This window comes from Zonotrichia leucophrys, chromosome Z (assembly GCF_028769735.1).
Source record: "Zonotrichia leucophrys gambelii isolate GWCS_2022_RI chromosome Z, RI_Zleu_2.0, whole genome shotgun sequence".
NCBI lineage: Eukaryota > Metazoa > Chordata > Aves > Passeriformes > Passerellidae > Zonotrichia > Zonotrichia leucophrys.
Window position 1 is genome coordinate 23,988,260 of NC_088200.1, and position 17,645 is coordinate 24,005,904.

Sequence of the window (17,645 nt, forward strand, 5' to 3'; positions counted from 1 at the left end):
AACTTCGTTTCCTTTTTTTTAAACAGTGCTTGCTCCAGAACCCAATTTTTCACCCTTCTCTGGCTGAACATAGGTCAGTCAGCTTTCACAACACTCTACGAGCTTTGCGCGTTCGATGGGGCAGAGATTGGGGCGTGTCATTTGGGTAGACGTGACAGGTTTTGGGGATTCGATTAGGCTGCATGGCACTTACTTGGCGAGGGGGTAAGTGTCAACCTGACCTTTACGTTCGCTAGCAGAGGCCAAACGGCAGACACTATCAGGTGGCCCTAAAGCTCTTCCCCGAGGGTGCCGTTCGGTGACCCCCGCCGAGGCACCTGCCCCGCTCCCCGTGGGGGCACAGCGGGTTTCCCTCCGCCCCGCCTTACGGAGCCGCCTGTCTCAACGATGACGCTGCGGCAATGGAGCACCCAGCGCCGCCACCGGGTTCCTCCGAGGGCTTCTCGGGCTCCCGCTTCCTGCACAGCGCCCTGCTGCCGTCTCCAGCCCGCGCGGGCCGGGGCCCCGTCCCGAGGCAGTACGGGAGCCGCACCGGGCGGGCGCCGGCGCACCGGCAGGCCAGGGCAGGGCAGGGCGGCCAGCCCGGGGTCGCGCCGGGGTCACGGACAGCCCGCCCGGGCGGGGCATCCCCGCGCCTCTCCCGCCCTTCCCCGCGCCCGCCGCTCCCCGCGCCTCCGAGCGTTGCGCACCTTTCGGGACCGGGCGCTGATTGGCGGAGTGCTGCCAGTGACATCAGCCGGCTCACTTCCCATTGGCCGGCCCGTTGCTGGGACCGTAGGACTTCCAGGGAGCCACTTAACCCGCTCGGCGCCGCCGCCCCGGGTCGCCCCCACCGCGGGCCCCCGCCCGAGGCCGCCGCCGGCTCCTCCGGGCCGCGGGCGGGCCGGCGGCGCGACCCCCGCGGCGGGGAGCGGAGCCGCGGCGCCCCCGCCGTCGCGGCCCCGGCGGCGCCCCGGCATCGCTGCTTTAAGCGGTCGCGGCGGGGCGCCCGGAGTAGCACGCGGCCTGGGGAGGGAGCGCGGCGATTGGCTGGGAGGCCGCCCGGCGGACACGCCCCCCCTAGAAAAGGGGCGCCGTGAGTGGCGGGGGGAGAAAGTAAACACAGCCGGCCGGCCCTGCCCGCGGACCGGCCGGGGCGGGAGGGGCTCCGCGCCTGACGTGATGGGCCCCGGCGCGGCCGCCCCCGGGCAGGAGCACGCGGGGCGCGGGGCGGGCGGTATCCTCTCCCCCGGCCCCTGCGCCGGACTCGGGCCGGCCGCGCGGGCGGCGCTCCCCCCTCGCCGACTGCGCGCCGCCCCCGGGGGGCGGCGGTGAAGGACCTGCCCGGCGCCCCGCTATTTATTCGCCCCCCACGCCCCCTTCCTCCTCCGCCCCGCTCTTTCCCGCGCCGCGGGCGGGCCATGGCTGGCGGCGGCGCGGTCGGCCCGGCGGACGAGCAGTGAGGGCGGACGGAGCCCCCCTTGTCGTCGGGGCGCGGCCGCACCATGTCGGCCGTCGCGTACGTGGACTTCGTAGCGGCGCAGTGCCTGGTCTCCATCTCCAACCGCTCCGCCGTGCCCGAGGCGGCGCGGCTGAAGGTGCCGGGCGAGGGGGAGGCGGCCCGGGAGCTGCGCGACCCCCGCGACGCCTGGAAGGACTACTGCGCCCTGCTGGCCATCGCCAAGAGCCTGCTGGAGCTGAACAAGTACCGGCCGCTGCCCGCCCCCTCCGTCTGCAGTGACAGCGTGGAGAGCCCCGACGAGGACGCGGGCTCCGACAGCGACGCGGCCACCGAGCAGGGTTCCAGCCCGCCCCGCAGCCCCCCGCCGGGGCCGCCCCCCCGCCTGCGCGCCGCCGGGGCCGCCCCTAAGGGGAAGCTGGCGGCCGAGAAGCGGCACAAGTGCCCCTACAGCGGCTGCGGCAAGGTCTACGGCAAGTCTTCCCACCTCAAGGCGCACTACCGGGTGCACACAGGTCAGCGGTGGCGGAGGGAAGGGGGCGGGAGCGAGCGCTTGTCCTCGGATGAACCCGGCCAGCGGCGCGCCCGGCATCCCCGCGCGCCCCCGCCGCCCTGCCGCGCCGCTCCGGCTTCGCTCGGGGCTGGCTCGTGTGTCCCCGGCTTCACGCCCCCCTTCTTTCCCCCGGCTCTCATCAGCGCCCCTTGTCCGGCGGGAGCCGGCGGCCGCCCCGGGCGGGGCTGCGGCAGCGCCTCCCGCCGCGCCCTGCCCGCCGCCCAGGAACCGGCCCGGGCCCCGCGGGCAGCGCGGGCCGGCGGCAGATGCCGGCGAGCGGAGCGAACTCGGCTGTCCGGCGCGGCTGGGAGGGGAGGATGGCGGCGGGGGCCCCCGAGTGCGTTCGGGGCGTCGGCGAGGGAAGCACCGGGGCGGCGGGATTCGGGTTTCCTGCCGCTGTAGGGTCAGTCAGAACTGGGCGCCCATTCCGCAAGGGAGGCGAGGGCAGCGCAGTCCCGCCCGCGCCCCTCTCGCTGCTCCCACCGTCGGAAGCCGCGGCCTGGGCCGCCGAGTTGGCGGCGAGCTCTGCCCGGCTGCGGGGCTGGGTGCCGCGGGGCCGTGGCGCCGGGGCAGGGGTTGGCGGGGCTCGGGAGGGGGCGGCGGCCGCGTCTCGCTGAGCCCGGGCGAGCGGCACCTCTGGGGCTGGCGGACACACCCCCTCCGGCGGGCGGCACGGGCGCGCCCGGGGAGCGCGGCAGCGGAGCCGGTGTCGGCGCTGGAGCTGGCGCTGGAGCGGAGCACATCCCGGGCCATTGAGGCGCCGGACAGGGAGGACCGAGCCCGCTCTTGCCGGCGGCAGCGCCTCGCACTATCGGTTACCGAGATCCAGCTTTGACGCGTTCCACAAGGGCTTCATTCATCAAGCTGTGTGCTCCCATTCCCGGCCCTCGCTCGGGCGCCTCGGAGGGTGTGGCAACATGGAAACCTGGAGATAAAACATATCTGCGGCAGCCTAGCCCCAAGGGGACAGCAGCTGCAGACTTCTCTGTTCGTTTGTTGGTTTTCGTTTTGGTGGTTTTCCTTTGTTTATTTGTTTATTTTTAGACCTTGAGTGTAAGTGATTAAATAAAAACCTTTATAGGTCTGAATTGCTCTTGGGATCATAGTGGAGTACAAAAGGCTGCTTTAAAAATGTTCTGAATTAAAGGGTTGTGTTCAGTAACAGAAAGGCATGAATAAAATGAGACAAACACAACCAAGACATTTCATGTGCTTTACATCAGTTCTGTCAATGACGGTACCTTTTGGATTTTGTCTGTTGGTGGTGATGGTTAGCGGTGTGATACAAAGTGAGTTGATCACCCAAGGAATGTACCGCCAGGCATTGCTGTAGAATTTAATAAGGATTGGGTAGGATGTGGCCGCATCTGAGCTCCAGCTCAGGCTCCGTGGCTCCGGTGTGCCTAGGTGTGCGTGCACTGCAGAGGAACAGGCTCGGGGCTCCTTGCCGAGCGGTGCTCTGTGGGCAGGTGTGCTGGGTGCTGCTCTGGAGGCCGGAGAGAAGCGGTAGGATTACTGGATTTGGCTCAGCCATGAGCTCTGCGGTTAGGCTTTCTCTCTGAGCTGGGAAAGAGGATGGTCAGTGGTGATCCTGTGCTGACCTCGTGACCGGTGCCAGGCGTTGTGTTACCAGCTCAGAGACTGCAGCTCAGATGCTCTTTTGGAGGCTCAGTGTAACTGGTGCTCTCCAAGATGTTGTCTCATAAGTGACAAAGAAAAACGTTAGTATCATTTCCATTTACTACCCCACGCTCAAATATCCACCCTGATAAGAGAACCAGAATAGATGTTGGCTGAGATAGCATTCTGTGTGATGACATGTAAATTAATGTACTGTACAACCCACACAGCCTGCTGTAAGCAGTGGTGTTATAATAAGTACTGCTCAAGTGGTATGAGGTTTAGCATGTGCTGCTCCCAAGTGGGTGGCCTTAGCTCCAAGTATGAGGCATTTGACTCAGAAACACTGATGTACTGTCGTGGTAGTTCTGTGTGATTAAAATCGCTGCAGACATCCAGGAAAAATGAACTTTCAGAGCTTCCTAATGTGAAGTTAATTGTAGCTAACTGAAATGCTAAATGATACTGATAATGTTAGTTGTCTTTATAGATGACAACAATTCCTTAGCAACAGTGGGATTCAATAGGACCTCTGGAGTTATTCATAACTATATATTACAGAGCATTAATAGGTCCTCCTTAGTACCATTTTATTTCCTTTTTTTCAAATAATGTGTCTCTCTGCCATTTTTCACCCAGTCACCAACTAGGATACTTGCTGCAGTGTAGCCTTTAGTGGAAATAGGTGCACAGCCACCAGTTGAAGCTTCCTGGTATTAATTTTTAATATTTAATCCCAGTATTTCTATCTTGGAAAATGGCTTAAAGATTTCTGTTCACACCCGTGAACTTGTGCGTACTCACAGTTCTCTTTAATCATTAGTCCTAACCAAGCAAGTTGGGAAGCTCTAGATCCTTCTCTTTCTGTGTAGTGGTTGGGCATCTGAAAACTCACCAGTTCGTCTTTGGTAGCCTAAAGCAAAGCAAGAAACAAAATACCAAATCAAGGTAGAAGGGTAGAAGGCAAAAACCTGATGCTGAGAGGTTAGAGGTCTCTATCTTATTAACCATTCTTTAAACTTGTTGTTTCCAAGATTACATATTTCAGATACTAAAAATGTCTATATAACTGTTTGCTTGAAGTTTGGGCCTTTGATAATGCTAGTTCAATTTCCAGGAGGCCCAAATTAGCCATCCATCAGAAGTTGTCTTTTGAGCTGATCTTTACAGAAAAAGATCAGCAGGTGGCACTGCACGTCCTGCTTGTGCAAGCAGTCCCCTTGCCTGTGCTGCCAGGCTTAGGTGAGACCCAAGCCCTGGAAGTCGTACAGAGGCTGGGAAAAGGTGAAGGACCCATCTGAGCAAGAAAAAGACAAGCAACAGCAGATAAGCAGAGTTTCTTCCAAAATTAATAAGAAACAGATTCTTATTAATTCTCTAAATAGGTGGTTTTAGGGGTTTGGGTATGACAGGTGTAGGGTTACAGGTGTTCAGGTGACAGGTGTAGGTAGGTGTGTAGTGTTATCATTAGCCTTAAAGATGGAACAGGGGGAACAGCTTCATACAGAGGGATCTGCAGGCCAGAAGGTTTCCAGGGAAAATGAAGGCATACAGCAAAAAAGCAATCTCAGTCAGGAGGCCTGGCCAGGGAGTGCAGGGCAAAGGACAGGGAGAGAAAATGGCAGGAGAAACACGCTGTACAAAATTCATGTTTGCTATGATAGTATGAATATAATCACGTTAAAGGGCGCATTACCACTGACACTAGATCTTCTCTGTTCCTCCTTCCTGACCAGAAAGGTACCATAAAAGTAGCTTGTGAGATGCCTTCTCCTACTGGACTTTTAGGTGTGTGCTTGCCTGGGGAGGCTGGGGATTGCTGGGAATTCCACATACACATCAGATGCCCTTAATTAAGAGTTTAGATGCTCAAAATCCAGATGTGGGAAAAGTTCTCCCTCTTCAGCTCAGCTTTCCAGCCAACTGTATCATCATGTAAACTGAATCCAAACGATGCAGAGAATTTTGTTACTCCAGGCAGCTGATGCACTCTTAAGTGCTCCCAGCAATTGGCTCTCAGCAGGGCTTGGAAGCAGGGGTTGGGCAGAGGTGAGAGCCCACAGGCTGACAGTCTGCACAGGGAAGTGGAGGAGCATTTCCAGCTGCCTGTTACTGCTATCCAGATGTCGTGGTGTTGGACCAGCCCCTGTATTGGTTTGGTTTAACTGTACTGCTTTGTTATTTGTGTTCTAGATTATCTCACTCATCAGACTGTACAGGTGCTGGTATGTTGACAGTCCTCTGCTCACCGAGATCTTTCTCAGTAATTTTGTTTGAGCATAATCTGAAATACAGCATTTTAAAACCCTCCTATCCAGCTCATGCCATGTCACTTACCCAGATCCTTTAGAATAGGACCCAAGAGCAAAAAGTGGAGCCAACAACAGATTTTTTGTTAAATTCAGATTGCCATGTGAAATACCATGGTTAATGAAATTGTACAAATTGCTGGAGTTCTAATGGGCATGTTTCCAGGTCTTGCAGAAACATGATGATCCTGACTGGGAGCCTTGCCAGCTGAATAAGGTAGGTAGAAATCATCAAGATTAGGTTCAGAATTGTCCAATTCCCTGTTGTCTTTTTTCTGATAAAAATTTAAGATTTTAAGCAAGTGTATGTGTCAGTTGTGGGAAAGTGCTCCAGAAAAGTTTATCAATTGAGTCAGCATGACAAAGTTCACGTGTAGGACAGAAGCAGTGAGCGGGCATTATCCGTAAGAGCACAACTTCTGCTTCCAGATGGATGTGTTGAAATTGCAGTTTTACCGAGTTCTGCTCAGTGTTTGTGCTGTGGCACTGGAGACCATGTGGTGGGTGTCATTGCTCTTGTTAGCTTGTGTTTCTTGCAGCGCCAGCTGTTGGGATTGCTGCAGGAACTCCTTTGTTCCTCCTTGTTGGCTGCTCTGTTGTTGTGCACCAGGCTGCTGCTCCTGTGCTTCTGGCCTTGAACAGCTTCCAAGCCTGCAGCTGGAAGAGCAGGGGAGGGCCAATTTAAGATTAAAGAAACAGGGTCTGAGGGAGTGATGGCAGAGAATACCTCAGACACTGTACACTTGTGGTAGTGCAGTTCACCATCTGTATTCAGGTTATGATTAATGTGCACAGCCTGAAAGCACTCCATAAATACTTTAAACTTGAGGGAAAAGTCTGTTGAAACACTGGCTAATAAATTTAGAGTGAAATATCATAAGTTACATTAGCTTTCTGAATACATGTGAAATTGGATTCCTTCTTTCCCTGTCAAAGCTGTTTCATCCTAGCAAGGAAATTTGTATTGGACAGGAGCTTCTACCCAATGTCCTTTGTTCCCAGGTAAGTGCACTAGGTATGTAAGCACCAGGCTAGGAGTTGGTGTCTCTCCATTGTTGTTGTTATTCAAGTATTACTGTAAAATGGAGGAAGTTCACATGAAGATGAGCTGGGAAAGGAGAAGAGCTAGGAACTTGTCTCACATATCTATGAATGTACTGCTGAGGGCTCTGAGGTTTGGAAAGATCTTTCCCAAGTAGCTTACCTGAGTGCCCTCTCTCTCTGTATGTATGAGGCACAGTCCCCGGAGAAAGCCTTCTGTAACACGGTTAAAGGAGGTTTGTGCTCTGACAGAGAAGCTGAAAGGGCATCTCTTGTGTCTGATACCGCATCGCAGTGGGATAACAGCAAGACAGTTTTCCTGGAATTTAGGCTCGGCAGCAGCAGGTTGTAGCAGGTGGTTTTGCATCTGGACTTTGGAGAGAGACTCAAAACAGCTGTATGTCCAAGCAGCTGCTGACTGGTAGTTTAAGAATGTCAGAACACCCTAAGTACTTGCTGAAGGCAGCATTTTAATACTTGAACCAACCTGTTGTGTTTAATCCTAAGTCCTGGTGGACTAAACCCCTTGCTGGAACCCAAACATCTGCGCCTATCCCATCTTTTTGGTCAGCACCTAAACCATGGTCATCCATGCTTAGATGACCATGGTTTAGGTGCTCCAGACAGCGTTGGTTTAGGCATATGGTCCCAAGAATGCACAGTGCTGATCTCTCTCTGCACCAGTATGTGTACCTGTTGGTATGTGTTTTAATGATCTGATTTTGGAATATTTCAGAAGAGGAAAAAGCCTGCTTGAAAGGCCTCCAGTCTGTCTGCCCAGATGATCTATCTTCACCAGAATATCTGGCATGTGGACACTCAGTCAGTCAAACTGCAGCGTCCCACAGGAAATTGCTCATTCAGAGTGTGTGGGGCAAACAACTGGGGAGAAAGTATACCTGAGACAGCAGATATTCTGTGTGTTAAAGCCACCATGAACTGCAGCTCCTAACCTCAGTCATCCACGCATAAAGCAGAGTTTTGTGGTGAGGAGGCAGATGACTAATCAGGATACCACTACTACCTGTACTTACATTAATGATCCTGCTAATGCTCACTCTGTATTCATTTTTCAGAATTCTTGTTTCTGTGTAAGACTGCAGTGTGGGAAAATCTAGAATGTCCCAGGGTAGGGGAAAAAAGATTTTTTTTTTTAATCTATTCAGAATTAAATAAAATCAACCTGCCATAGGTCATAAAAAGTAGCTTGGATATAGAGTTTAAACTTGCCCAGAAAGAACAAATTAAACATTTGTTGTAGAGGGTGGGGAGAAAGAACAAGTTGAAAATGGCAGGTGTAGCAAGAGGGCTAAGATTAAAAGGATCTGCAAAGGCCTTTACATCCATCTGGGATTTAAAGGAAGCCAAGGTTGCAGTAGTTCTTTAGACTGGAGAGAAGACCTGTGAAACACCACTGTTAACTTAGAATAAACTGACTCATTCTATTCCTGGTGCCACACAATGCAAAGAATACGAGTCTGCAGATGCACCTGTTCCTATTACCTATAAATCAGTTTCTCATTCACTTTTTACTTCTGTAAGCTGCTCTGGATACATATGTGTATACATACTCATTTTTTAAAGAGAATTATTCACCTCTTGTGTCTGTTGTGTTAGGATCCAATCACACATAGTTTCAGATTATCATGATGTACCTTTGACCATTTCTTGATGGAAAATCCCATCGGAGGCATAATGTAAAAAGTCAGAAGCATACAGCCACTAAGGGAAGCAGTGTATAACAGCACTGCATGTTGATGTTTCAAGCTGTAGTGTTGCTACCCCCAAAACTAAGGGAGAAGAATAATGAGGGAGATGCACGCCTTGCCTGAGCTGACTCAGAAATCCATATCTCCAGATGGAGGCAGCACCCGCTTGCACTGCGGCTCTCTCTGCCCCTGCCTGCTCAGCAAGCAGATGAGTTGCAAACTTGTTTTCTCAGAGGGCTCTTCCACACACATCTCTGCTGCTGCAGAAAGAAAGCACGTCAAATACAGCAGATACAGCCACCATCTTTGTAGAGTGGATGGCTATCACATGCCATCAGCCATCTCTGCCTTGCTTTAAGTGCTTCCCAGAAACACACTCCATGCCTGCCTTGCACCTATTGAGGATGTCACTGAGGTGCCATCTCTTTGGGCTGCTCTCATCCCTTATAGCTTTGTGACCAAGGGGAGACATGAATTCTTGGGCTCGGAGGTGAGCCCTGAGGGCCTGGAAAAGCCTCCTTCCCCCTGTCTCTGCTCTGAGAAGCTTGGAGTTTAATACATTTAGGTGTCAGGGACGGTGCCTGCTTTCATGCAGGCACTTCCAAAGTGGCTGTGACATCTTCTGCAGGTTTGTATTGCTGAAGTGATGGAGTCATTCTTTACTACTGTTTTTGGGAGCCCTGCAGTGGATGGGGGGCTGTGCTGGTGGCATCCAGATGCCTCCAAGGGAGCATGGCCACCCATCTCTGGCCGTGATCTCTGCTGTGTCCCATCCTCATGCACAGCAGCTTTTCTGTTGGTAGCAAGGTGTCTGCACCATGCAGGCTCCTGCAGCCTTTGTATCTTCCCCCAGCTGGGCCCAGGGTTGATTCCCTGCAGACTACAGTACCAAAGCACAGCAGGTGAGGTGATCCTCATGTGATCCTGGGCAAGCCGTGCCTTTCCCTAAAGCTTTGTGCCTACACTGCATAACCTCAGAGTGCTTTCCCCTGGCATGTGCAATGGATGTGTGGGGTAGCCATGGTGGAGGTCATGCTGCTTCTGTCATGTGTCAGAGGAAATTCCAGAAGCAGGGCTTCATTTTATCTTCCCAAGTGAAATTCCAGGAGGGCGTGGGGGCAGAGTTCAATTTCTTAAGGACTGCTTGAGGCCAGATTTTAAACACTACGTTTAGACACTCAGGTTGGATACTACCATGCCTAGAATAGGTGCTGCTCCCCAAAGACTGATGCAGCCTAAGCACCTAATCTCCCTGTTTACAGCTGTGCATTGCTGCAGACTGAAGAGCTGTTCTGGGGGAGATGGTTGGAAATGTGGTTTCCAGGGATGAGGCAGGATGCCTCAGTTGCTCCCACTGCTCTGGGGTGTGAGTGCCTGACACAGAGGCATACACTAGATAGCTCCACAGGTGCAAGATGTATAGCAGTCCTCCCACGCTCCCGGGGGGCAAGAAAGCTGTTCTGCACCTCCCACTGCCACCTGCTTCCAGGAGCTGTGACAGAAGCCATGAGATAGGTTGCAAAAGAGCAGCACAAGTGAAACACTTGCCTCAGATGTTAAGGGCTGGGCAGGGGTGGTGTTGTGAGGCCTCCCTACAGCTCCTGGTGCTGCTCCACAGTGGAGCTGTGGCGTTCAGGCACCCATGACCCTCCATGCTGTTTTAATTAATTTGTTTTTTGCAGGCAGTGGTTGTTCAGAAGGTCTTCTATCCGTGTCAAAACGCGTATGCTGGGGAGCCGAGAAATGCATTTATAACAAACAAAGTAGCCCTGGCTCGCGATGGCTGGCAGCTCTGCCTCCACCAGGCTTGGGCAGGCAGCTGGTGTGGCCTCCTGTGCTCCGTCCTTCTCCCCTGACCAGGAACCAGCATGGCCATGAGGCCCAGGAGCAAGTGCAGGGGCAGAGCCACAGGGCTGTGCTGTGACTTGGGCAGTGCCACTCTCCCAGCTCCGCTCCAGGGCACGCTGGCTGGTCTGGAATAGGGCAGCTGCCTGTTGACCAGCACAAATCATTGGGAGCCCAAACAGTGAAGCATTATTTAGAGAAGCTTACTAGGGCTTTCAGGGCCCCTGGTGTAACTACACCTCAGCCAACCTGGCCTGTCCTTATCCTCCTTTGGCCTTTTGGATGCCATCAGTGAGTTCCTCCCTGCAACTCTACCATACTTTGTGTGGACTATTGTCCTCCTGGATTCAGGGCTGTTCATTCAAGTCTGTAGCATTTTGTCCCTGCTGTTGTATCTGGGGAGAACTCCAGGACCCACTTTGTAAATCACTGCTTTTCTGGTGATCTTTGAATGTTAAGTGAGCTCACCTGTTGTACCAAACCTCATAGTACTAAGAAATACTGGAGTTCCTGAGTTTCTTTCCAACTCTTCCAAGCTGGAAGACCCCTGGGATAGTTTTTGTATTTCGTGGTTATCTATAAATAGCTGTTATAGAGCTGCCATTTATATTCCCTTCAGGAGGCTCTGAAGAAGGTAAATGAAAGGGATCAAACCTGCAACAGTGCATGGTGGAAATCTTTTGCGTGAAGTTCAACAACTTCAGTTTCCATCTGTGCTGTGTACTAGGGTCAGCCTTGCTGCTTTGGAGGCACTGTGTTTGTGCCTGAAGGCAAGGCCTATGCAACCCACAGAGGTGAACTGTAGCGATGTGGGGTGCCAGGAAGATGACTTGGACCGCTCTTCAATCCTTGCACCCTTGTTTTGTAAAAGCAAAGTTGTGGTGTCATTTAGGTAAACGTGTTTGGGTTTGTTTTTAATCATTATAGCAAACATTTATTCCAATAGAGTGGGAATAATGAGGTGTTTTTCCTGTCTTCAAACCAGCTGTCTAAGAGATTGATACTTGCTGGAACACCTTGGATTTCCAGAGGAAGGGCTGAAAGGGGAGCATGGGACTTCCCTCTGCAGGTGCAGCAGTTTTGCCCTCCATGTTTACAGCCCTGAGGCTTCACTGTTCTCCCCAGTGCCTCCCCACTCAGGTCTTCCTGGGATGGAATGATTTGTCCTAGCTAAACAATTTTTTTTGGCGTCATTTTCTAACTGTTACAAATAATTCGGTAGAATCGGAGTGTCAGAGGAATATTTCTAGCACACCTTTCCCAAGCTACGGTAGGGAGACCAATATGAAAAACAGGCAAAGGCAGAGCTCATCTCTTGTTTTGACAGTCTTCAGGTCATGTAAGGTTCTGCACTAGAACGTGAGTTTCGTGTGTTTGGAGGGATTTTTGGCTTCTGCTGGAGGCGAGAGTGAAACCTGATGAAGTGAGTTATCAACAACTCCACAGACGTTGGCACCATGGGTGGAAACAAAAGCGGCTTTTTTCCCTCAGCAGCATGTTCTCTGGCTCCTCAGCAAGACTGGCATGTGCCGATCTGCAGTCCCCCTGCCCCCCATAATCTCTGCCGTCCTTTCTTGCCCACAGGTGAGCGGCCATTCCCCTGCACGTGGCCCGACTGCCTTAAGAAGTTCTCGCGCTCGGACGAGCTGACGCGGCACTACCGCACGCACACCGGCGAGAAGCAGTTCCGCTGCCCGCTCTGCGAGAAACGCTTCATGCGCAGCGACCACCTGACCAAGCACGCCCGCCGCCACACCGAGTTCCACCCCAGCATGATCAAGCGATCCAAAAGGTCCACCTCCAGCAGCTCCTTGTGAAGGCAGGGCTGGCCCTGGGGAAGGAGTGGAGGAGAGGCGGGCTGTGGCGAGGGTGCAGGCGGTGGGGCCATAACACGAGCATCCACTGCGCTGCCGGTCACCCTCGCTGTCCAAAAGCACATGTAGCCGGCATTTTAAAAAAAAAAAATATTACTCAGTATCCCCCTCCCCATCTTCCACCTCCTGGCTCTGCGCCGAGAACAGTCTGGAACAAGTGGACTGTGGGGTGAGAGGAGGGAAGGGGCCAGGGAGGAGGGACCACCTCTTCCAAGGTGTGCGTTGATACTGGTGTACGTACATAGGACTGGGCGGTCTGGCCTGTGCCACCACAGTAGCATGACCCCAAAGTCTTTGTGATTGCTGTGTCATGAACATGTTTTGTTGAACAGTGTAATGCTGCTTGTATTTAGAGTCTGTCGAGTAAAAACACTTTCCGAGTCACATAAATAACTCAGATAAAAACTCCATAGCACATTGTAGAAGTGGGTTTACTTCTGTGTATCTTCTGTGTTTCTGCACTTAAAGAGACTATTAAGAGAAACATTACATATGTTACCAATAGTATCTGATTGATATACTGAGATAAGGTGAATTTATACTCAATAAGGCCCATTAAAGTAAATAGGTATTTTTAACTTTTCTTTGTATTAACTATACTTTTGAATATCAGCTGGACTTTTCCAGTAAAAACATGTATGTTTCAAGAAAATACTTAAAGCAAAAAAATCCCCATCAAGAGCTCAGTAATTTTCTGACTGTGTGTGTATTTAGCTCTGTTATTCACTTACCTGGAAAAAAACAGCTCAGCCTAGATTATGTGGCGGGCATGTGGGAGCTGAAGTGTATGTCTCTCATATGATCCCATACTTTACTTGTCAGTAATATAGTACTGTACTACAGAAATGCCACTAACAGTGCTTTATTCTGCTGTGGTTTGTTTGAATGGGTGCACAAAGCAGCTACCATCTTTACAAACTGCTGCTTTTTTAAAGGCTTTTTCTCTTCCTACACTTGCCTTAAAGATTTATTCTCTTCATACCATGGCCTAACTCCCTTGGAGTCCTATGGGAATTGTGTGTGCTTATGGAGAGAGTAGACCTTTTCTTAAAAGCACTCGGATAATGGAAACACCTAAAATTGCTGTAAGGAGCTCTTTGGAAGGGCTCCTGTATCTCTTGATTGATCTTTCTTTGGAGTATGGGGGAATACCACAAGCTAATTTGAAATATAGAAGGTGTCTTGCAATACTCCTTTGTGACATAAGCTTCTCTTAGTACTTTGTACCTGTGTCATGCATGACAGGTCAAATGGTGATAAAAGCAATGTTAACTTTTATTTTAAAGCTATTTTTTGATCTTTAAAAGGAGCAGAAAGACCACTGAATGAAAACTTTTAGATGTGATCATTAGTGAATATTTCAAATTTTTGTATGTTAAAAGCATGAAATTTAAGATGTTATCAGTGGTATACTTTTTCCCCTCCCCAGCTGCATAATGGGGGAGAATTCTCTTTACACATTATTTTTTTCCAGCAATGTTCTTCTGTTTGATTTTTACCCCTTCCTCCAGAAGAGGAAGGGGAGGTGCAGCCCTACTAGAGACTTAGGGCCAAATTAATTTTGTGAGTATTTACACTGAAACCCAAAGTGTCTCCACTGCAGATGAATTTAGGTCATCTTGTAAAATTTTGTACATAAAAGATCTTGTTAGCACACCTGCAATTACAGTATCTTATTGTTTTATCTGATAAAAAGCTTGCTTCCTAGAAACAAACATAAAAAATTAACTCGGAGAGTAGAGTGTTTTCCTCTACAGTTGTATATGGCTTTCAGCATTATAGAAATCAGTTTGCATACTGTGTTTTTACCTGTGTAGTTCATGATAGATTTCGTCTATGTGAAGAGAACTTCTTTTAAAGCATTGGGGATATTGAATAGTCTATGGAATAAAAAGGGATGTGTTTTCTTCAGTGAAGACATCAGGAAACCAAGCACACTTTCTACCTCCGTTTCAGCTTTTTGAAACATTTATTTTAGAAACCAAACTTTAATTTCTCGTATTCAGATTGAGTCATAGGGACATAAGTTCTTTGTAATAAAATCTGGTAGTGTTGGTATTTTTATTGATCAAGAAATACAGAAAGTATTCGGCTTACCAGTACTGTTAATGCTGCCTTGTGGAGTAGGGTCAGGGCCGTGAGCAGCCCGATGAGATTCAGAGGTGCATCTTTATTCATCTTTGTTGTTCTCTCTGAAGATCAAGCTAGATTTCAAGTCTCCGTCCTGCAGTCTGGATTGTTGCCATTTTGTGGGACAAATACAGCACTTGGCAAATTAAAGCCTGATCCTGTGAAACACAAGAGATCCTCACATCCAATCAAACACAACTAGAAGCCACAGCTGATAAGCAGCTCCTAAATCAGTATGTAAACGTTTTGGTCACTTAGCTACCAGGATTAACTGATATATGGAAGTAAATGGCCAGCTTTATAGTATCCATGTTGTGTATTTGGGGTAGAATGCACACTTAAAGAAATGTTCCTGCAAAGTCTGAAATAGGCGGGAGGTACTTTAGTCCATGGGACAGTGGGACATGCAAAGCATGTGTCACCACTGCCAGTGACAAGATCCTGTTTCTGAAAAAAACCCTTCCTAAATGGTAGTGTATGCTGTATTTCAGCATTGGACAGACAGGATTAATGTGATTCATTAATCTCTAAGAGAATGCATTGGGAATTACCAGGTTTGGGGATATCATTGTACTGTTTTGTTAATTTGGTTTGTTTTTTTGTTTTTTTATTCTTTCAGTAAAAGCAAACAATGGCTTTAACACCTAAAACAAACTGCAGGTTAGATCCTTGCATCTTGAAGTTAAGTTTTGAATAGTGTTGCAAGTGTTGGAAAAGAAAAGGAAAATCAGGTTCTCTAATACTGTATGTACTTGTTGTACTATTTTGGAAGTACTTAATAGCGCTGAAGTTAGGACAGCTCCTCTCTTTGATTAAGAAAGTCCATTAATATAGAGAAGTCATGGATTTAAAGGTATAGCTATATAACATACTTCTTGAACTTTCTTCATGACTGACATTACAGATCTGTTTTCAGCTTGCAGATGGACTTAGGCCAGCATACACCAGACTGGACACATACTTAAAAATGCTGTTCTACAAACCAGTGATCTGTAACACTGTAAAATACCAACTCCCAATAGTTTAATCAGTTTTATTTTTGTACAGTATTCGTATTCTTTATAAGTTATTTTGCTGTCCTGTTTTGTAAATCACATGAAATTGTAAAAAAAGGAAAAGAAAAAAAAGTAGGCATAGGTGTTTTTGTACATATGTATATATATATTGTCCAAATAAAGAAAAAAGGAATAAAAAATCCAAACTTGGTCTTGAATGACTGGAATCAAGCAGTGGTCATGTAAACCAGCCTCAGTGACCACAAAAAAAAAAAATACTGCACATTGTGAAATTCATAGTTTGAGCAGTGTGTGAACCAGCTTAAAAGGTCTTAGTGTTGCTAGTCATCATTTGGCTTGGATTGTCTTTCTCTGCCTTTCCAGTGTGTTTTCCCAGGCATTCCTTCTAGAGAAAAAACTTGCACTCAGGAAGAAGTGTCCCATCACCTGCATCCTCCAGCTCACTAGAAGTCTGTCTCCCACTGCTCCTTGGCCTTTGAGCTCAGAGTGGTGCTCTCCCTCACACCACACACCTGCTCTGTGAGCAAATGATGCTGCATCCACACTACTGCCTTGAGCTTTCCGTGGCTTTGGAGGATTCACTGGTGTATGGAGATAAAGAGCATCTGCTTGGCCTCTGAAAGAGAAAGGCAAGGTACCCTGTGCCAAAAAGCTCCCTGACATGCACAGTCATGGGCATCACAGTCACTGAAAGCACCCACTTACAGGAACTTAACCAGGTGTGTGGGCACAGGGCTCAAATATGACTGCAGGATAAGCCCTGGACCCAAGGGAACATGCCATCTTCCAGCAATGCAGGCAGGGACAAATGGGTGGAAGATTGTCATCTGCAGCTGGAACAAAACTTGTAACTAGCTTCCAGATTTTACTCAATGCTGAATTGGAGTTTTCTCTTCTTGTGTTGGATGGCTAGAAGACAGATAAAAAAAACTCAGCATAATGTTTTTTCAGCTTGTAATTGATTTTATGAATAAGGGACACAGAGCTGTGGCACTGGTCTCATTCCCTTGCAATCCCATCATAAAAGATTTTCCACAAATTTACCATTCTTTATCTTAAACCTTTTAATATTTGGTTTTAGTGCTGTAATTTGAACAGCTACCAAAATCTGCCTAGTGTAGAGGAGGCCATAAAAGAATGTTTCCAACCACTGAGATGCAGTACATTTACAGAGGGGTCTTGCCTCGAGTGGTGTAAATTCTGACTAGGAATGGGTACATCATGTAAAATCTTGGGTGCACCGCAGAGGCGTTGGCATGGGGTAGTGTGACCCTGAACTAGACCTGCTGATTCTGAGAGCAGTTTCTACAAGGTTGTAAGGGTATCCTGTGCTTTCAATTCTCCTCTCTGCCAAGGACAAAAGAAAGGAAACATGCCACAAAACGTCTTAACAGTCTAATGAAATGCCTGCAGAGTGGTTCAGGAAGCTGCATACAAGGAAGGCTGGCTTTCTGAATCTGTCAGCTGGGTGACCTGTACAATTTTGATCTCCACAGGAGTCTATAACAATGTTGTTCAGCATCCACACTTCAAGGGCTGAAGAGTCTGTGAGGTTTTATTAATGCACCAGAGCTCTGTAACAACCACTGCTTTCTCAATGACTCTTGCTTTGGAAGCAAGACTTTCTCGTTGAGCTCCTCACACTGCTCAGCCACATCGGAAAAATTTCTTCATCAGTAACTTAATGCAAACATCTAATTGTCAGAACACCCCACTTACTCAAGTACTGTTTATGGAACTCCCTTAAAGGAGAGGAAGCTTTCCCAATGGGAAGAATTTTTCAGCCACCTTTCACTGCCATGCTGTCCTCAGCTAAGAAACTCTCTGGCCTCTAAAACACCTCAAACACTTCCACAGGTATTGTGGAAATCTTCCATTTCAAGAAGAGAAGATCTTGACTGACATAAGTTCTAATCCTTAGCAGACATTTATTTCTGTATGATTACACACAGTATTTTTCTGGCTCATCCATGGCTTATGGGTAAAAAGAGTCCGTATTGCTTTCAGCTTGTACTTTTGAAATTGCTACAACTATTGCTGTATTTTTAGTGGCTTGTGACCTTCAATTCATAATTAATAAACATCCTATCACTTTTCATATCGAACACCA

The 17,645-nt window shown here is 49.2% G+C and overlaps 1 protein-coding gene across 1 annotated transcript; it reads left to right on the top strand.

The window, feature by feature from the left end:
* The first annotated feature begins 1,158 nt into the window (after positions 1-1,158).
* Positions 1,159-17,645, top strand: KLF9 (KLF transcription factor 9). The gene is made up of 2 exons (XM_064736177.1): positions 1,159-1,953; positions 12,100-17,645. The coding sequence occupies exons 1-2, from the start codon at positions 1,485-1,487 to the stop codon at positions 12,330-12,332; spliced, it is 702 nt and encodes a 233-aa protein (XP_064592247.1). The 5' UTR covers positions 1,159-1,484; the 3' UTR covers positions 12,333-17,645.

Excerpts from the sequence above, each read along its gene's own strand:
- KLF9 (XM_064736177.1), top strand. The coding sequence starts at position 1,485 with ATGTCGGCCGTCGCGTACGTGGACTTCGTAGCGGCGCAGTGCCTGGTC. Across the intron at positions 1,954-12,099 it reads GCACTACCGGGTGCACACAG|GTGAGCGGCCATTCCCCTGC; the intron begins GTCAGCGGTGGC and ends TCTTGCCCACAG.